This window comes from Arachis duranensis, chromosome 1 (assembly GCF_000817695.3).
Source record: "Arachis duranensis cultivar V14167 chromosome 1, aradu.V14167.gnm2.J7QH, whole genome shotgun sequence".
NCBI classification, from domain to species: domain Eukaryota; kingdom Viridiplantae; phylum Streptophyta; class Magnoliopsida; order Fabales; family Fabaceae; genus Arachis; species Arachis duranensis.
Genome location: NC_029772.3, coordinates 95,518,098 through 95,539,795, shown reverse-complemented (window position 1 = coordinate 95,539,795; position 21,698 = coordinate 95,518,098). Strand labels below are relative to the sequence as shown.

At 36.4% G+C, this 21,698-nt stretch overlaps 1 protein-coding gene across 1 annotated transcript; it reads right to left on the bottom strand.

Moving 5' to 3' along the window:
* Window positions 1–12,936: 12,936 nt before the first annotated feature.
* Window positions 12,937–19,732, bottom strand: LOC107464243 (cullin-1). The gene is made up of 20 exons (XM_016083175.3): window positions 19,532–19,732; window positions 19,238–19,415; window positions 18,992–19,091; window positions 17,368–17,553; window positions 17,147–17,194; window positions 16,867–17,070; window positions 16,700–16,777; window positions 16,284–16,373; window positions 16,105–16,185; window positions 15,927–15,989; window positions 15,523–15,558; window positions 15,356–15,442; window positions 15,128–15,277; window positions 14,977–15,032; window positions 14,760–14,880; window positions 14,520–14,681; window positions 14,258–14,401; window positions 13,900–14,118; window positions 13,619–13,786; window positions 12,937–13,534 (listed from the first exon to the last, which is right to left on the bottom strand). Exons 2-20 carry the CDS (start codon window positions 19,375–19,377, stop codon window positions 13,433–13,435), a joined length of 2,235 nt encoding a protein of 744 aa, XP_015938661.1. The 5' UTR covers window positions 19,378–19,415; window positions 19,532–19,732; the 3' UTR covers window positions 12,937–13,432.
* Window positions 19,733–21,698: the final 1,966 nt, after the last annotated feature.

The following is a 21,698-nucleotide window of genomic DNA, read 5'->3' as shown; positions in this document are numbered from 1 at the left end:
TTTTTGATTTTTCTTTTCTTTTCCCTTGTAGGTTTTTTGTCACCCTTTTTAAGAAAAGAAATGGCTTCCGTAGATGTTCTTTCTCAGTGGGTTGATGTCACGGTCCTAGGGGAGGAACCCTTGGTCGATACTGAGTTTATTACCCACCTTCGTACTCGCCACAGAATTTGTACTTCTGAGGAGGACGAGCCGAAGTATGAGTTGGTGGTCCCGGGTCCAGAAGACCGGGTTTGTTTTGGGAGGGGCGACGAGGCGGCCCTTCATTTTTTCTTTATGTATGAATGTATGATCACTCGTTTGGGTATTTTTCTTCCTTTTTCGAATTTTGAGATGTCTGTTTTGCACCACTGTCGAGTTGTCCCTACCCAGCTTCACCCCAACTCTTGGGGTTTTTTGAAAATTTATCAATTTATTAGCCAGGCTTTGGAGTTCCCGACCCCTTTGAGGATTTTTTTCTATCTTTTCCATATGACCAAACCCTTTAGTGGGCTAAACAATAAGCAACAATGGGTGTCTTTCCGAGCGATACAAGGTCGGAGAGTTTTCACCCTTTTTGATGAGTCCTTCCATGACTTCAAAAATTATTTTTTCAAAGTGCAAGCTGTAGAGGGTCACCACCCCTTTTTTCTAGATGATAATTCTTCTCCCCGCTTTCCTTTATACTGGCTGGAGGCCTCCCCCTGCGAGAAATATGGTTTGGACGACCTGGATGAGGTAGAAGCAGCCATTGTGGGGTTCCTCCGAGAAGCGTGGGGGAGGGCCCCATATTTAGACACTAAAAAGTTTCTCCAGGGGTCTCCGACCTTTGTCCAGGCACAGCTAGGTAACTCTCATTTGTTTGTTAGATTTTCGACTTGTCTGATTAACTTTTCCGACTTTGTCTTAATCTATTATCTATTGTTTTTTTAGAGATGGCGAAGACAAATGCTCAGGAGTCTTATCAGAGAGTCCAGGAGGCCAGAGCAAGGTCCCGCGCCAGGACTGGTGGCGCCAGGGCGGTTATCTCTCATCTTCCTCCTCCTCGGAATGTTGGGACTCCTTCCCAGCCCATTGTGATTTCTTCTTCGGTTTCCTCTCAGCCGCCCCCCTCCGCCCGACCTTCTCCTGAGCCAGAGAAGAAGAAGCACAAGACCTTAGAGTCTGGCTCTTTCGAGGTTAAGGCGGATGCTCTTGCATTCGTCCGAAAGAACATCTACCCCCATGTTCGCATAAGCATGGATGATGTTTCTGTTCGGAGCCACCTTACCACTCTGGTTGAGGAGAGTCTCAAGGCGGCGGGGGTTTGCGGCAAACTCTTAGATATTTTTGAGAAGGTTCCCCTCAGCTCTTTGGGAATGACCTCGAAGGTCGAAGAGCTGGAAGGGAGGCTTCTTATGTTTCAAGAGCATGAGAGGGAGTTGAAGGAGGAAGTCGCCAAGTTGAGAAAGGAGAGAGATAACCTCTGGGAAAAGGAGAGGAAGTTGCAAGCCCGATGCAACATGGAGATGGACTTGAGGAAAACAGCACATGCTAGCTATCAAAGTTTATTTGAAGATCTTGTGTCTGTGAAGAATGATTTGCTGAATTCTCGGAAGGCCTATACCGAGCTGGAGGACTCTATTGCTGATGGGGCCGAGGAGGCTTGGAGGATTTTTAAGGAGCAAGTAGGAGTCATTGCTCCTGACTTGGATCTTTCTCCTTTGGATCCTGACAAAGTTGTTATTGATGGTGCCATTGTGGATCCTCCTGCCCTCGTGATCGTTTCCGAGTCAGAATTGAAGACTCGGGGACAGAGGATCATCGAGTCCCCTCCTCGCACTAAGGACGCTTCGAGCTCTTCTATCGTTCCTCCGACTTCCTCTTCATCTCCTATGGATGCCTCTCTTCCCGGTCCTGGTGGCGCTCTTCCTGACTCTGGTGGTGGTGATCCGTCTACTCCTCTTCCAAAAAAGTAATTTTTATTGGCTATTTGGGGCCCGGCCTGTGGGTCCCCTTTAAACTCTTTATTGATGGTGATGTTTTGAACAATTTTTTTGGCTTTTTAAGGCCGTAAACAAAACACTTTATAATACCCTTTTTAATAAGGGTTTAAGTTTAAAAAATAAATACCCTTTTTTGGATAAGGGTTTAAGTTACCTTTACGTGCATGCCTTTTTGATTTTGATGTTTTTAGGAAGTTTTTTCGATCTTTTCCTGAAAACCTTTTGTTCGACTTGTCTGTTCTTCTGTACTTTTTTGCTTTAAGAACCTAGGACAGTCTTTTCAATAGTTTTTCGATCTCCTTTTCGCTTATTCCTCTATACTCAATTCTATGATTTTGTTGAGTTTTTATAACTTAGGTTATTTTTGTGATGCATTTTTCTTCTACTCGGTTTTTCATTCCGACTTATGAGTCAGAGTGTTTCCGAGTTTCGTACGATCAACTTCCATAACCTCTTTACACCGACTTGTACCTCGTCGTTTTATCCTGACGACCATCTAGGTCGGTTCATGGGATTTTCACGTTTTGTCGAGCTTAAGTCGGCGCGTTTCGTAGAAAGAAGGAGAAAACAAAAAAGGAATTTAAGAGATATTTGTAAGATGAAAAAGATCTTTATTAATTGGGGAGGTACTTTATTGCTACTAAGGGTTTTTGACAGTCTATTTCCCTTAGCCCCTACTATGATGCCTCGTTAAAAACCCTTTTCCTGAAAAAAAACCCTTTTATTTTGGGAAAAAATCATGAAGTTGGGAAAAGAGTACATCAGGGAGTAGAGTTCGCTCTTAACTGTAGTACCTTTTCATGTTACAAGCATGCCACGAGCTCGGTAACTCGGTGTCGTTCAGGTCGGTCACTTTATAATAACCTTTTCCTAAGACCTCATTGACTTTGTATGGTCCCTTCCAATTAGCAGCGAGTTTTCCTTCCCTTGACTTGTTGACTCCAATGTCGTTTCTGATCAAGACCAAGTCATTCGGGGTAAACGTTCTTCGAATGACTTTTTTCTTGTACCTTGTAGTCATCCTTTGTTTCAACGCTGCTTCTCTTATCTGGGCTTCTTCTCGGACTTCGAGGAGCAAGTCGAGCTCCTCTTTGTGCCCCCGTATGTTCCCGATCTCGTCATGGAGAATTACCCTTGGGCTTTGTTCATTGATTTCTATTGGTATCATTGCTTCCACGCCATAGACTAGTCGGAAGGGCGTTTCTCCAGTGGCGGATTGGGGCGTTGTCCTGTAAGCCCATAGCACTTGTGGGAGCTCTAGCCCAGGCTCCTTTTGCCTCTTGTAATCTTTTCTTTAGCCCTGCCAGTATGACTTTGTTGGCTGCTTAGCTTGTGGGTGCTCCACCGAGGTGAACTGGTGTTTTATTTTCATACTGGCTACTAGGCTTCTGAAGGTAGAATCGGTGAATTGGGTTCCATTGTCTGTAGTAATGGAATAAGGTATCCCATATCTTGTGATGATATTTTTGTAGAGGAACCTCCGACTTCTTTGAGCAGTGATGGTGGCCAATGGTTCTGCTTCTATCCACTTTGTGAAGTAATCTATTCCCACGATTAGGTATTGACTTGTCCTGGCGCTTGGGGAAAAGGACCTAACAAATCCATTCCCCATTTTGCAAAGGGCCATGGAGAAGTGATACCGATGAGCTCCTCTGGGGGAGCCACGTGGAAATTTGCATGCATCTGACATGGTTGTCAGTTTTTCACAAATTCTGTGGCATCTTTCTGCAAGGTCGGCCAATAAAATCCAGCTCGGATAACTTTCTTGGCTAGTGACCTTGCTCCAAGATGATTTCCGTAGATCCCATTGTGGACTTCTTCTAACACCTCGGTGGTCCTTAAGGTCGGCACGCATTTTAACAATGGTGTTGATATCCCCCTTCTGTAGAGAATATTTCTCACCAAAGTGTAATGTTGTGCTTCCCTCCGGATTTTCCTGGTCTCTTTTTCCTCTTTTGGAAGGATGTCAAATTTTATGTATTCGACCAAGGGGTTCATCCATCCGAGGTTTAAACCGACTACCTCAAGGACTTCTTGTTTGTCTTCTATTTTCACCACTGAGGGTTCCTGGAGGGTTTCTTGGATCAGGCTTCTGTTATTCCCTCCTGGCTTGGTACTTGCTAACTTGGATAGGGCGTCCGCTCTGCTGTTTAGATTCCGAGTTATGTGTTTAACCTCGGTTTCTGCAAAGCGCCCAAGGTGCTCCAAAGTTTTCTCCAAGTACCTCTTCATATTTGGGTCATTTGCCTGATACTCTCCACTTATTTGGGAGGTCACCACTTGTGAGTCACTGTATAGCATCACCTTTGTAGCACCGACTTCTTCTGCCAGCTTCAATCCAGCAATCAAGGCTTCATACTCTGGCTGATTGTTTGAAGTTGGGAATTCAAATTTTAGGGAAACCTCTATCTGGGTTCCTCTTTCATCTACCAGTATTATGCCTGCACCGCTTCCTGTTTTGTTGGAAGATCCATCTACATAGAGTTCCCATGTAGTTGGTTTTTCCTCCTGATCCCCTGCGTATTCTGCAACGAAGTCGGCGAGGCATTGGGCTTTAATCGCCGTCCGAGTTTCATATCTTAAGTCGAACTCAGAGAGCTCTATTGCCCATTGAACCATTCTCCCTGCAATATCCGTCTTTTGAAGAATTTGCTTCATGGGTTGGTTCGTACGGACTCTTATTGTGTGAGCTTGAAAGTAAGGCCGTAGCCTTCGTGAGGCTACTACTAAGGAGTAGGCAAACTTCTCTTGTGAGGCTATTACTAAGGAGTAGGCAAACTTTTCTAGTTTGTGGTATCTTAGCTCAGGGCCTTGTAGAACTTTACTGATGAAATAAACTGGATGTTGTCCGACCTCATCTTCTCTTATCAGGGCTGATGAGACAGCCTTGTCTGCTACGGATAAGTACAGGACGAGGTCTTTCCCAGATACTGGTCGGGTCAGAATAGGAGGTTGGCTTAAGAACTTTTTGAACTCCTGGAACGCCTCCTCGCATTCAGGGGTCCATTCGAACTGACATCCCTTTCTCAATAAGGAGAACAGTGGAAGGAATTTTAGTGCTGATCCTGCCAAGAATCTGGAGAGGGCTGCAAGTCGGCCATTCAGCTGCTGGACCTCTCTCAAACAAGTCGGGCTTTTCATCTCCAGGATAGCTCTACACTTATCGGGATTGGCTTCGATCCCTCTTTGTGTTAGCATAAACCCTAGAAATTTTCCTGCCTCCACCGCGAAGGCGCACTTTGCGGGATTTAGTCTCATCCCGTGCAGCCTTATGGTGTCAAAGACTTGTGAAAGGTCTGACAAGAGGTCGACTTCTTTCTTGGTCTTTACCAACATGTCATCAACGTATACTTCCATTAGGCTCCCAAGGTGAGAGGCAAACACCTTATTCATCAACCTCTGGTATGTGGCCCCTGCATTTTTCAATCCAAATGGCATGACCATGTAACAGAAATTAGCTCGGGGCGTGATGAATGATGTCTTCTCCTGGTCTGGCTCATACATCGGGATTTGGTTATATCCCGAGTAGGCGTCCATGAACGACAAGTATTGATACCCCGAGCTGGAGTCTACTAGGGTATCAATGCTCGGCAGCGGATAAGGGTCCTTGGGACATGCCTTATTTAGGTCGGTATAATCGACACACATTCTCCATTTGCCATTTTGTTTTTTGACTAGCACTACATTAGCTAGCCATGTTGGGTATTTGACTTATCTGATGAAGCCAGCTTCTAGGAGCGCCTGTACTTGCTCTTTTACTACCAGGGCTCGTTCTGGGCCGAGCTTGCGTCTTCTTTGTTGTACAGGTCGGGACCCTGGGTAGACCGAGAGCCTGTGGGACATGAGCTCGGGGTCTATCCCAGGCATGTCGGAGGCCTTCCAGGCAAAGAGGTCGGAGTTGTCTCTTAGGAGCTTAGTCAATCCTTGTTTTAGGGTTTCCCCTAAGTTGGCTCCTTTGTGAGTATTTTTTCCTTCCTCTTTGCCAACCTGTATCTCCTCGGTTTTTCCTCCCGGCTGTGGTCGCAGCTCTTCTCTGGCCCTTGCACCACCGAGCTTTATTGTGTGAACCTCTCTGCCTTTTCCTCTCAGATTTAGGCTTTCATTATAGCGTTTCCTTGCCAATTTTTGATCTCCCCTTATCGTTGCTATCCCCGCTAAAGTCGGGAATTTCATACAAAGGTGGGGAGTGGATACCACTGCTCTGAGTCGATTAAGGGTAGCTCTGCCGATTAAAGCATTATATGCTGACCCCACATCGATGACTATGAAGTCTATACTCAGATCTTTGATTTTTTCCCTTTTCCAAAGGTGGTGTGGAGGAGCAAAAATCCCAGTGGCTTTATTGGCGTGTCGCCTAATCCGTACAAGGTGTCGGGGTAGGCTCTTAACTCTTTCTCATCCAACCCTAGTTTGTCAAAAGCGGGTTTAAAAAGGATGTCCGCTGAGCTTCCTTGGTCTACTAGGGTTCTGTGGAGGTGGGCATTTGCCAGGATCATGGTTATTACCACTGGATCATCGTGTCCAGGGATTATTCCTTGCCCATCTTTTTTTGTGAATGAGATGGTAGGGAGGTCGGATGACTCCTCTCCGACCTGGTAGACTCTTTTAAGATGTCTTTTGCGAGAAGATTTGGTGAGTCCCCCTCCCGCAAACCCCCCTGAGATCATATGGATATGTCTCTCCGAAGTCTGTGGTGGTGGATCTCTTCTATCCATATCATCTCGCTTTCTCATTCCATGACCGTCCGACCTTTCTATGAGATACTTGTCAAGCTGACCTTCTCTAGCCAGCTTTTCTATCACATTTTTAAAGTCGTAGCAGTTGCTTGTGGAGTGACCATATATTTTATGGTACTCAGTAGTCGCTGCGGCTCCCCCTTTTTATTTTTAATGGGTCTAGGGGGCGGCAGCCTTTCAGTATTACAAATCTCTATGTATACATCCACTATAGAGACTTTCAGAGGAGTATAAGAGTGGTATTTTCTTGGCCTCTCGAGACCGAGTTCTTCCTTTTTCTTGGTTTCCCTCTCCCTCTCTTTTGTTGAGGGAGGGTGCCCAGGTCGCCAACTCAGGTCTCTTAACTTAGCATTCTCCTCCATATTGATGTACTTTTCAGCTCTTTTCTGTACATCACTTAGAGAGACGGGGTGTCTTTTAGATATGGACTGTGAGAAGGGGCCTTCTCTAAGTCCATTGACTAACCCCATTATAACTGCCTCTATGGGCAGGTCTTGAATCTCTAAACATGCTTTGTTGAATCTTTCCATATAGGCTCGTAAGGATTCTCCGACCTCCTGCTTTATTCCCAGGAGGCTCGGCGCATGTTTCACTTTGTCTTTCTGGATAGAGAACCTCATCAGAAACTTCCGTGAGAGGTCTTCAAAACTGGTGATTGACCTCGGGGGGAGGCTGTCGAACCACTTCATCGCTGCTTTCGATAGAGTGGTCGGGAAAGCTTTGCATCGTGTAGCGTCGGAGGCATCAGCTAGGTACATCCGACTTTTGAAGTTGCTTAAGTGGTGTTTCGGATCCATGGTTCCATCGTAGAGGTCCATATCGGGGCTTTTGAAGTTTCTCGGAACTTTTGCCCTCATTATGTCCTCACTGAAAGGATCCTCCCCTCCTAGGGGCGGTTCTTCTTGCTTGTCACGGGAGTTCCGGCCTTTGAGGGAGGATTCCAACTTTAAGAGTTTTCGTTCTAACTCTTTTCGTCGTTCCATCTCCTCTTTTAGGTTCTTTTCGGTCTCCTTTTGTCGCTCCCATCCCATGAGTTCAGTTGCATGGGAGGGTCCCTCTTTCTCTGATTCGCGCCCTTCTGAAGAGTTCACCTTCGGATTTTTTACTCCGGAGGTACCTTCCCTGTGTTGATCATTGGTTCCCTGGTGGAGGATCAAGTCTGCATCATTATTACCTGTGTCCAGATTCTTTTGTTTAGAATCTGACTCCACATGACCCTCTTCGGGGAATCTGTCCGCCATCACTGGTTGATCTCTCGGGTCCCCGGTAACGGCGCCAATGTTATGGTGGGTAACCGGAGATTAATGGGCTGGATGGCGTTGGTTGGCCCAATCGCTTGAAAAAGGAAGCCTTCGAGTGGGTCTGCGCCTCGGGGGCCTCCGTCCGACTTGCTCGTATGAAGAGAAGGGGGTGGTACCTGCAAAGACACTCCGATGCCTAAGTTAGCAAGGGTGTGAGCAGGTCTAGAGAGTATTGGGACTTGGAGATACCTGAGGGGTGTCAGTGTATTTATAGTGGTGAACCAATAACCACCGTTGGAGTAGTGCCATCTTTTTAGGGTGTTAACCGTCCCATTATCTTAGGGAGGTTAGGATATGGCTCTTGGAAGTGGTTAGAGAGATTCTAGGGGCAGTTACTCACTTGAATGAGTGTTTATCTTCCAGCTAACTCTCGTGCCCGACTTCTTTAGAGCAAGTCGTGGTTAGAACCGACTTCATAGGACGAAGGTTGGTATTGGGTGAGACTCAATCCGTGGGATTAGGCCTTTTATTTGGACCTGAGCCTTTACTGTTGGGTCAGGGTATGAACAATACATAACCCTAATATTTATTTTTTGAAATAAAGAATCTAGCAATCATGTGGATGCTCCACATAAATGTTTTAACAAAAGATTCAAACCAGAAGTGGAAAGAATAATCATTTGCATTGGTTGTCTCATTATTTAATTTGTTAGTATGATGGAGAGAGGGAGCCACCCATATTGTGATCGTTCTTAGTGATTTAATTAAAGTGCTATAATTGAAAAGTTCAACGAGCTTAAAACCAAATCTGGATTTTAAAATGTTCAAACAAGTTGGGCAAACACATACATTGCGGAAAAATTGACGTATTAATTGGAAGTGATGTGGTTGTTTAACATTGAAAAATGCTAGATTTTATTAAGGAGATTCAACAAAAATATAGACAATAAATTTTGGAGACCATTTTAATAAAGACATTAAAAATATTTTTTTTTAAAGACGATGTTCACACATGTTATATTATTATTGGACATTTTTATTAAACCGATTAATAATTTAATTTTTATTATAAATCAGAACAAAATCGGTTTATTATAACAACAATAATAAACTCAATTATCTGCATTATAATTATTAGACCTGATTTAATCCGATAGAATTATGAGAAAATTATTGTAAAGGACCGCTAGGAAGATTTAATTATTAAAAAAGACCTTTAATATTAAAATTATTAAAAAGGACCAAATCTTCTTATAATATTTAAGAAGAAGAACCAAATCTTTCTATAAAGAGACAAATATATCTTTAATTATTTTTTATTTATTTTTTATAATTTTTCCTTAAATAATAAAAATTACTAAAATAATAATAAAAATAAAATTTTAATAACAGTTTTACTAAATATTATTTTCTAAAATTGGTCATCTAAAATTTTAAATTAATAATTATTCTTCAGATACTTACACATAATACTTATTTCGTGTTATGTATTATAGTAAATTGAGTTTATGAACTGATTCAATTTATCATGTATTTTCTATAATAATAAATTAAATTGGATTGATTAGATTTATTAAAGAATTTAGTGCAGATATAATTTTTCACTTGTTTTAATAAATTGAAATGGTCTAATTCGATTTATTTAGATATTTTATCTTATTAATAATTAAATTTATCTAATTTAATTTATATAGATATATTTAAAACAGATGTGTAATCAAATAATTTTATGTAGGACATCTGTATAACTTTAATCTCTATTTATTAACGTAAATTACCTTTGAATTTATATCATGTTTTATTATTATAATTTAATGGCTAAATTAACATGAATGCTTTTTTTTTTCCAAAGATAGAAGACTCGAATCCGCACGACCTCTTAATTGAATATGGGGAGACCTCTTAAAAAAAATTAACATGAATGCTATACCCAAAAAAAATATAAAATGCATGGTCTCTAAAAATTATAATCTTTATGTTGATAAATTTTATTTTTCTTAAAATTTAAATAATTTTTATTTATTTTTTTAATTTTGTGATCTTTACCCAACAAGAAAAATAAAGCTAAAAAATTAGAAAAGTAAAAAAATACATAAATAAATAATAAAAATTACTAAAAAATAAATAAAGATATATTTGTCTCTTTATAGAAAAATTTGGTTCTTCTTCTTAAATATTATAAAAAGATTTGGTCCTTCTTAATAATTTTAATATCAAAGGTCTTTTTTTTTAATAATTAAATCTTTCTAACGGTCCTTTACAATAATTTTCCCTAGAATTATACCATCTAAATCGAATATCTTTAAATTTTTTTATAAAAAGACAATTATATCCCTAATTTTTTATTTTTTTGGACATTTAAATCCCTAAAATTTAAAAATACAATTAAATTCTTAAAAAAAATGGATTTATTGTTATTATTATAAAAAAATCAATTTTGTTCTAATTTATTAAAAAATTCAAAAATAATCGATTCATTAATATATCCAATAATAATACAACACGTAAATATCTTTACAAAATGACGTTTTACATGTCTTTACGAGAGCATCCCCATAAATCTTTTAAATTAGGTTACAAACTAGAAGGGTAATGCTTAATAATAGGGTTTAAATAAACTCAAAGGCAACATACTTTAGAAGTATATTCATATACAAATAACTAAATTTAACTTAGGCTAATTTTAAATTCAATTATTATATCTTCTCTCTTTTCTTTAACTGTTTTATAGTGATTATTTAATATTATATATTATTTTAGTAATAAATAATAAATATAAAATAAAATAATTTTGAGTTGATTTTAACCGCCAAAATTTATTTTATTTAGTATTTATAATAATTAATAAATATTAAATAAGATAAATTTTAATTATTTTTGGTTATTTTTTTGTTATTAAATTTTTTTTATTAATAAAGGGTAATTACAGTAACTAATTTATAGCACTCCGTAATTAATCCTATTGTATTTCAGCACTAATGAATAAGGAGAATGTTAGAGGACGACTACTTTTAGTGGTTAAAAAAATATAGAAAATACAAAGGAAAAAAAACCACCGAACATTTTTTTTCTATATGATTAACGACCGTTCAGTTTGATGTTGATATTTCACTTCAAAATTTGCGGACTTATGTAAAGATCATATCATTGGTACTTAGTAGTATCATATATTCATAGGCTAAATCTCCGTAGTGATTTCTCATATTCATAATTTTCGCTATTTTAGTCCCTAAAATTCAAAATTCATTATACTGGTCCTCCAGATTCAATTCTAGACACCATATTGGGTCTTGGACGCTTTCCAACATTGAATCAATGAGCTAGTTTTGACTTGCTATGCTAGATACATAGCTAAATAGTGTCTTTTCGTTTTAGCTCTTAAATAAGGCAAAAAAAATACATTTTGAAAAATAAAGAGAAATATAACGATTTGTACATCATATAAACTCTTTGTCCTTTTTTCATTTTTGTCTTGTTTAAATGCCAAAACAAAACGATGCTGCTTAGCCTTATGTCCAGCATGGCAAGTTAGAACCAATTCAACACTTAGTTTGCTAATTCAGTATTAGAAAGGGTTTAAAGATCAATATGGTGTCCAGAACTGAATTTCAATGACTAATATAGGTAATTTTAAATTTGAGTGACTGAAATGGTGAAAACTGTGAATCTGAAGCACCACTTTAAAGATTTAATCTATATTCATATGTAAAATTTTATAGAAATCTTTGAAGAAATTAGAAGAGTTTTTTCCTAACTCTAACGAAATACTCTTAACACACATAAAGAAAAAGGCCAATTCACGAGTCTGAGTGGTTATTATAACTGGTGATCTCTTAAATTTCTATGGAGGGAAGCTAAGCCAAGAGCAAAGATTCTTTTTGGTAGCCCAGTTTGACGTCAAGTTATAATTCACATTTTGACTAACTAGTAAGCTCATGTATGAGAATCTTAGCAATGCTTGCGTAAACCTCAAGTTGACACCCCCACTATAAAATATAGACAAGAGAAAATCACAAAAATAAGTGAGTAGTGGGTACTTTAGGCAAGTTTCTTTGGTTTCCTGAATTCGAAAGTGCTACTAACATCATCATGCATAATGATGGATATTTCTATATATTTCCAAACACAAACACCCTTTGGAGAAAGGTTGGAATTGCAATGGAGCTTCAAGCAACTAGGAAAGTGCATGGGTCCCTTTCTCTACTAATGATTGATTCATTGTATAAAAATGAACCAAGACATGGAATTTCCACCTTCATAGCACACCAACTTGCTTGATGCTTGTCTTGATGAGGTAGGTTGTAGGTAACAATACAATCGTTATTCATCTCTACATTCACGACTGAGAATGTAAGATCTTTTCGACATTAATTGAATTGGAACAACCCATGTTTCTTGTCACTAAAATGTGATATGACAAGCGCACTAAAAAGTATCACAACTCACAAGTATTGCTATACGAATACAACCAACATTATTTGTCTTAATGTTAAAAGAGACAAAAAAAAAATCAGTCAAACAGTCTAAATTTATTTTATTTAGTATTATTTATTATAAAATATATTAAATAAAATTAAAAATAAAAAATTTTAACAATTTTTTACTAATATTTTTTTGTTACTAAATATTTCCATTTAACGAAAGACTTAAAATCCCTTGCTGTGACTGTTACTTTCTTTAACAGCAGTTAAAGGCAAAAGTAGTGTGTGTAGTGTTTTTAATTTTAAGTAATATTGCAAGAAATTGGCTAATATATATCCCAAAAACACATGTTAAATTTACCAATCGAAAATTTTTATAAAAAATATATATAGTTTAAATTTCGAATGCATAACATTTAGCTAAATCTATGTTGTAATTTCGTAATATCAAACTCCTGAAGAGGGACGATATATTTGGAAATAAATAAAATGCATAGCCTCAAAATTACAAAGGCAGACAATCTTATAACCATTGTGATAACTGATAAAACTACCTTGTCCTCAAACAACAGAGAAATATGAAAGAGATGATTATAGACAATAAATGTTGAGCACCGTGAGCTTTCAATTCAAAGACATGCCCATTCACCTGATAATTTCTGAGCCGACAACCAAAATACAGTTTCATTGGGACTACTGTCATACAATTCATCCTCCTTTTTTCATAGGGGGGTGGGGAGAACAAAAATAAACGGACGGGCATTAAATAAGTTATGAGATGGAATTGCAGCATTTGCAAGCAAAAAAAAGAAGGCCAAGGTACCAGCAAGCTAGACCTACTTATGGATTTTGATTACATCGTCCCAACATGAGCACACATCTATAGTAGCGATCCATACCTGGCTGGATATGGAGGAAAATGTACAAGCACTCACGGCTCCTCCTCCAAGGAAATATTCGGAGGAGCCCGTTTTTTTCCTGGCACAAAAGTTCAACCACGATCCTTGATTTTTTATCGGCTACATGCAGCAACCAAGGTAACTGCTTCGTTTGCAGAATAGTTTAAGATCAAATCAAGCCAAGTACTTGAACATATTTGGATTTTCTTTGTCTCTTTCCAAGTAGTCCCGAGAAATCAAATCTTCAATCCGCTTTTTAATTGCCTTGACGTCAGGCTGCATAATTGCATTCAATATCAACAATTCAGGATTTCAAAGAGAAATACAGACCAATTTGTTGGGGAAGTGTGTAGTACGAACCTTAAACATGCGACCTAACTGCTCAACACATTCCATGACTAACTGTTGGTATCCCAAAACTTTGCGACTCTTCATAATACGCACAATTGAGGCATCAATAGCATATCTTCTATCCTTGTCAACATCCTCAATTACCTTTTTCTTCTCGTCCACAGGAGGGAGAGGAATCTGCAGAAATGCATCACGGTTCAACTCAAAACCCAATAAATTGAATAAAGATTAAGATGGCTAAAGAAATAGAAAAGACTAGACATTGGAAATTTTTTTAAAGAAAATTCTACCTTGATCCTCCTCATTTTGTCGGTAAATTTTGAATTGAATTCAAATTCATCTGTAGAAGATATCATTTTTGTGTTTGGTTCTTTGTTAAGAATCTTGTACTTTGCACATGACATAGAGTGAAGCAGTCTAGAAACATCATCATCTGATAGGTTTAACTGAGTCATGATCTCCGAATAACTGAGTCTATCCGAGGAATTGAAAAGAAGCAATGCTGAAGCCTATTAAAAGAAGAGACAACATTGATCAGGAAAAAGAAATCCAATACTACATTGTCAAGATCCAAAAAGTGAAACAATGAACCGGTGAGGGGAAAATGGTATTCTTTTACAGATAAGAAGCATGTGATAAGTAATTAACCTGGTAGGTTGTAACAATCAGCTCCACAGTTTTTGGTTCAAATTTCCCACTTATATTACAAGTACCCAAGGAGTAAATCCATGTAAGCTTTCTGTGCTTTGTTTTAGTTTGATAAAATTCCTTGAAAACTTCAACGCACCTGATCTAAAAATATTAAGAGAGGGCAGCTGTTACTTGTAGACCAAAATCTACTTAATCCAAGTGTACCAAGTATTAGGCACCATGTTACATAGGATGCTTATATGAAGAATACGCAGATTACCATTTCCGCTGGAAGATTGAGATCAAAAGATTTGTAACTGGGCCAGAAGCCAGTAGTCAGAACTGTAACTGTCAAGTCTATTCCAGGGTCTGCATTAGGATTATTGCTTAAATACTCCTCAAAGCTAGTTTGATTCTCCTTTGCCAGTGTCAAGTCTGTAACCTGGAGGGAGCAAAAAGCAACAAAATTTTTAGTTGACCAGCCAAAAAGAGATGAACATGGTATAGGTAAAGAACCTACCATTCCTTCCATCTTTGATGTAAACTGTCCACCACATTGTTGCTTCAATTTTGTCAAAATACTTCTCTCATGATCATCGTTGGCACTCTTGTCAAAAAGAAGTCTTCGAGCAAGCTTCTTCCTGAAAGCAAGCAATTATAATGAAACAATTGCTGAAGAAGAGCCACATCAGCCCAAATAATTAAAAACTAATTTTCTTCCTAATTATTTCTTTTACCTATAAAATTCAGCAAACAAATCTTTGTCGCTAATGTAGGCAAGTAGCTTGACCACCTGCAAATCGATTAAAACAGGTCGCAAATACAGATGTCAAAACCAAACACATTTAAGTTAATACAAGTATATGGAACATCAAGAATGACACAAACCTTTTCCAGAGTTTCTTCAATTGCTTCGTCACTCAATTTTTCACTGCCACCTTTCTTAAGAATGTTGTCACAGAATGTGGCAAGCAGTTCAGCGCTGGAGCTCCCAGCAACACCTTTATTGCAAAAGACCTCAAAAGCCTCCTTGAGAGCCTATATTTTAAAACTTTCAGATTTATATACACATATCAATCCAGCATAACAATTGTAAAATCAATCTGTGATCAGTACCTTGTGGAAAAGAGTATGATTCTGGAAACAGTCATTTACATATGCGAGGTACTTGTCGTGCAGCTCAATCACTTTCCGAACAAAAACCTGAAGAATGAGACCGGGTTCAGTTTCCACAAAAGAAAAAATTGCAATTATATTCATAAATTCAAATTTTTTAGACAAACCTGCTCCTGCAGACCAACGATATCCTTTTTATCTGCCTGTAGAGATTTGCATTTAAACAGATAACAAGTCAGTAATGAATACAAATTGTTCAAAAAGTTGCCGCACGGCAGTAATATTCCATGTAAAATGAGGCAATGGATAAATCAAATTTTCAGGAAAGTAACTTTAAAATTGCATCCTACAACCTAATGTAAACCCAGTGTTGAAAATAATCAGTTCATCTTTCATTTTTTAACAAGAGTCAACAATGGACAAAAAACTTTGAACAGACACTTCAATAACAAGGTCATGCATCAAAGCTAATCATACTAATGCATAATAGCCTTCAATGGTTGGAGCAATAGACAAAATAAACTCAACCAGTAAAAAGCAAAACCAAAATATAACAAGTTCAGTAACAGACCCTTTTGGTACTAGCTGCATCTTCAGCCTGCTTAACCAATACCATACCCTCAGTGGTAACATGCTGGAAAGATTAACAGAAAAAGCATTATAAGCAAGTTAGCAAGAAAAGCCCAATTTTTATTTTACATATGGAGAAAAAGAAGGAATAGCATAGTGATAGGTTCACTACCACCAACCTGCTTAAATATACTGGAAACAGGATCTAAGCCTTTAGGTATTTTAGAAAATAGCCTGAACATCCGTGACAGATCTTCAACCTACACATTTAAAGAAAAATATGAAAACAATATACTCACAGATTAAAGTATTAAAAGAAAAATAGTAACCATAAAAAGCAAAAAGAATTCATGAGTACCTTGTCATCTCTAAGCAAAGCATGACATCCAGAGTGCTCTTTCTCGAGGAGTTGGTTTGCGTACACAGATAACAGCTCATGTTGAACTTTCTAGAAAGATATTCCAAGAAGGAAAAAATAAAAACAAGAGAAATGTTCCGAAACTACAATAAGTGGATTTTTTGTTATCCTTTTGTCAGCATAACAAATAATATTTTAAGAAAAGGATAAATATGGTCCACTTCTTAAAATGGGAAGCGGATATGAAGGTTTTATAACTTAAAAGGGAAAATGCACAAACAGAAAAAGTTCGGGGATGAATAATTATTTTTGTCACCGCCCCGCTCTTTTTTTTTTTTTAGTTGCCTGGCAATACTACACTCAACATGGGTGAAGACCACATTGCTGAAATAGCATGAAAAAAGTCGAGAATAAACCTCTAACAACTTTGGCTCGCTACTGGAGTGCAAATAATGAGCAACCCTATCTTTCTCCCGTTTTAAGCACTCCTCAGCCTGTTATAGAACACATAACATCAAATACAGGTCAGGCAGTAACGTAAATGAGAAACCATGTTACTGCAAGGACAACTGAGAAACCACACCTTGAGCATGTAATCAGGACAAGAATCTTCTAGGATCCAATTAGAAGCCTTCCGAGAGTAATAAGCAGAAGTGTCCTTAAGCATTGCAGTTTCAAAATCATTCTCATAGTGATCCATTTGCCCCATCCCAATTTCAACAAATATATCTAATACATTCTTTAATAAAGCCCGATCAATCTGCTCTCCTTCACGTTCTTGATCAATCTTTAAAACAGATAAGGGTTAGTTATCTAAATTTGTAAGCACTGAAAATCTAGCATAACAAGGAAGAAAAACCTACAAGAGAAATAACTGCATCTCTAACTTTCCCATTTAGCTCCTTGTAAACCTGTAAATAATAAACACACAATTTATTACTTTAGGCAAAAAATGGAATGGCAATAATAGGAAAAAGTCTAATATATAGTAGCACCACAGAACTTGTCTATATTGGTAACATGGAGAAGAGTAGCTAATTGAAAGAATTAACATAACACTATGTAAGGTTCGTCGTAACATTACCAAATCACGGAAGCAAGTTAAGCCAACTTCATTAAGGGGTGGGAGTGACCTCCGGGCAATAAAGTAGCGATCCAAATAATGAAAGAAACGAGAAAGCCACCTAACCATAATTTTATGGTTTGCCCACCTCTTTACAAGTTCTCTCAACATAAATTCATCATGCTTCTCTCTCAAAGAAGGTAATACCTGAACCAACGTGGAAAGAAGTAGCTTAATTGAAGAGAAGCACGGAAAAAAATATTAATACAAGATACAACCATCATAAGTATTGAAATCGTGTGGACATATTTATAGTTGAAATGTACAAGATGAGTCAGGTTTTATACCCCAACTATCAAAAAAGGAAACTTAATCACTATAAATCATATCACCTATCTTGAGAAACCCCATCCATGAAAAAAGATTAGTAGGTTATACAACAAAAAAGAAATCCAGCTTTGAGAAACCTGTCAGCAGTATTGGTCATGAGTTGCAAAATAAATTGAAAGAAGGCACTCATTATTGGCGATAGACAGCTAAGGATGATGCAATCATAGGCCAAATAAGCCGCATCTTTCTTTTCTTTTATGGGTTATTTCTTAGAAACCAATACCAACAGGTTCCAGTGTGGGCATCACACACCCAAAACCAAAAGCTCGTGGGGTTTTGAATTTGATCCATTACCAAGTATCCAAAACTTTACCTTCAAGTGCAAGGTAAAAGGATGTTACCTAAGCTAAAGCCCACGGAAGTTGCAGGCCACGCTTAACCACTATTCTGAATTGCGTCAATATTATGCATTTTGAGCTGGAAGCTCAGGCAAACACACTAATCCAAATTCAAATTCTTACCTCTCATACACCCCCCTACCACATATACACACCCATCTTGGTTACGAGAGAATGAACTAATTGTAATTTTCTTTACACCTGCCTCAAGAAGAACAAGTAAATCGATCTCTTGTTCAGTTTATGAAATTTTAAGACCTTAGCATTTACCTTATAATAAGTTACGTCGATAAGTTACCCTAGTTACCAATTACGGACCTTACGTTCCTCGTTCCTCTCATTGATCAAACAAAACAAGAGGTAGGCAAAAATTCTTTTTCCAGTCCATCTCTTTGGTTCCTATCAATCTTTTTAATATGTGAAATTTAAGCATTAACTTCATTCCATGTATTTCCTTCTTCACAAAGCTTTCACTCATCTCTCTAGCCTAGTATATATCATCCTCTGTATTTGCCCACTGCAGCATCACTGCTGCTACCCACCACTTGTTCTTGGGCAAGATACGTGAGCAGATGCCACTCAACGGCATCCTCTCACTCTCAGCTTATTACCCTCCATTATCTGGCTATAATATGTGATTTGCATTGTGGATGCTGTGGCCAAAGCAGCCTCGCCAACATTTGCTTCCTAGAATCAATAACAATGACCAAACCACTTATCTTAGAGCTACCATGAGACCTATGTCTACATGATACAAATTCTCCATCAGTCCCTAGAGCTTTAGACAGAGACTAAACCATTCAAATTACGCTTATGCTCGCGACCAATGCCAATATACAGCACCTAACCCGAATAAGCAATCAATGATGACCAACCGGAAACAATCTCAAATGACAATGTTATACAGTTATACTCACCGTTGATTGGATGTACTCTTCAAATGCCTCCTTGTACTTGTCATAGAGTTGTTGGGAATAGTCATGAGGAGGCTTTTGGGTGCACATGTTATAGATGGTTCTGCATATCATTATACAACAATGGAAAAAAAAATAAGTGTCCAAAAGGAAATAAATACACAGACCAAATCAACCATGGATGAAATTGAAAAAAAAAAATTAAAAAAGTGAAAGATATGCATAAAGAAGAGGGAATGGATGGTTTACGTGTAAAGCATCATGTAGTCCTCGGAGCTGAACTGAGGTTCAGGCAAGCCTTCTAGAATGTTCTTGAGCTTGGTGATGCCCTTCTGCATGAAATCCCATCCCTGCTCCAGGTCGATGGTCTTCCGCTCACTCATCGACATGATGATGAAGATGGCAAGCTTCGAATTTGAAACAAAACCTGAAAACAACAAATGGCGAGGGCAATTGTGCAATGAAATTCCATTCGGTAGAAAATTAGAAATCGGGGAAGGTTGATGCAATCGTGGCATCGGGAGCATGAGAGAAAGAGCAAACCTTGATATGAATCGAAGGGAAACCCTAGGAATCGATGAGAAGGGGGAAAAGGGAGATGATGATGATGATGATGATGATGAAGGTGAAGATGACGGAAGAAGATGAAGGAAGAGGAGATTAACTCCGACAGGGCATTGATGAGAAAAATTAACGGAACGGAGCACACTCTCTCGCCCACAATTAACTTATTATAATTTCTGCTATATTTATACAACTTATAAATATAAATAATAGATAATAAATAATCGTAATCTATTTAGACCTCGATATAAATAAGATTTGATATCAATTAAGATTGGATATATAGAAATCATAGAATCCGTTTTATATGTGCTATTTAATTTTACTCAAACTTATCTTTTTGACTATAAATAAGTCAGGTGTTTACTAACAGGCTACGAATCACCACGAACATTTTGTTAAATTGTTTAAGTGTCAAATACATTTTGAATATAATATTTGTCCACATTCGATGAATTTACATATTACGATATTTAATTCTGTCTTAACAAAAAATTTAAAAAAAACAAATAAATTTAGATATATTTAAATATTATTATGTATCAACATGTTTAATTTTATCTTTAATATATATTTTTAAATTAAATATTGAAAATAGTATATATTATTATTTATTAAAATAAAAATATTTTAGAATTTTTATATAATTAAAATAAAACATTAAAAAATTAATTTATATTTTATATATATATATATACATACGTGTTTCGATTTTCGTATCATGTAGTGTTTGATGTCTGTGTCAGTGTCTATCTTTCATAGCTAATAGGAATATTTAAATTCAAATTGATTTAAATTAATTCATCCAATTCAATTCACATCGAAAATCAATTAAAACCTTATTAATTTGAATTTAATTAGATTTTGTTTTTTGCAAACCGCATGAATCAGATCGGATTTCGAATCTACTTTTAAAAATCGATCTAATCCAATTCAAATTGCACAATGTGTTATAATATTATTATTTTATTATTATATTTACAATTTTACTTATAATATGTTTAATTTGTTACATATTTTTATATTATTCATGTATTATTTTTATTTAATAAATATTTTATGTTCAAAATGAGATTTATTTATTTATTTTAACTAACCTATCATTTTATTTCTGTTTTTATGTTATTGTTGATTTTTCAAAATATTGTTAAGACTTGTTATATCATGGTCAGTTATTTAAAATTTGATATTTAAACTTATTATGTATATTTAACTTTTGTAATTTATAAAATCGCAATTCGCAAATTTAATCTAATTCAAACTGCTTAAAATTTGATCGGATTCTTTTTAAAAAAATCATCCATTCCAAACTGTATCGTAAGTAAAATTAGTGTTCGGATCAAATAATGTTTTTATTGTTTTGACTCAAAATCAATCCAAATCGTACCGCAAACATTCCTAGATACTAATGAGATTCAAGCACATATCACGTATGTATATTAAAATTAGCTATCAAATTTAATTATTATTATAAAATATATTTTAAAATATTAAAATATATATTAAAAATATATTAAGTTATATATGTATTTATAAATACATATATATTATACATAAATATATTGATAGTTGATATATTTTTAAATGATATTTTAATAGTAAATTTTGTTTGTATATTTTATTTTTTTTTATGTATTTTATTATGTTCATTCATAGTAGTTGTACACAAAATTAGTTATTAAATTAGTAATTATATAGAATATATATTGAAAGATAAAATATATATTAAAAATAAATTAAATAATATATATTGATATATAAATATATAATGAATGATTTAGTATTTGATTTTTTGTGTGATATAGTATTTATATACTCTATTAATGTTGGTTATAGTATTTTACATAATTATTGAATGACAATTTTATTCAAGTTAATATATTTTTAAATATTGATTTAAAGATTAACCTAATAATAATTTTTTTACTGCATTATTGTCTCAAAAAATAAAAAAATATTTTGTTTTCAATTAATTACAATTAATTGCATTGGATTTGGATTTGACCAAGAGATTTGTTAAATGGTAAGGGTGAGAGACTAATTTGGAAGAAAACAATCTTTAAAAAGAGCAATATAAATAAATAATCTGAATGTCTTCTAATCTTGCTAAATAATTAATTTTTTATAAAAAATATATAATATATAT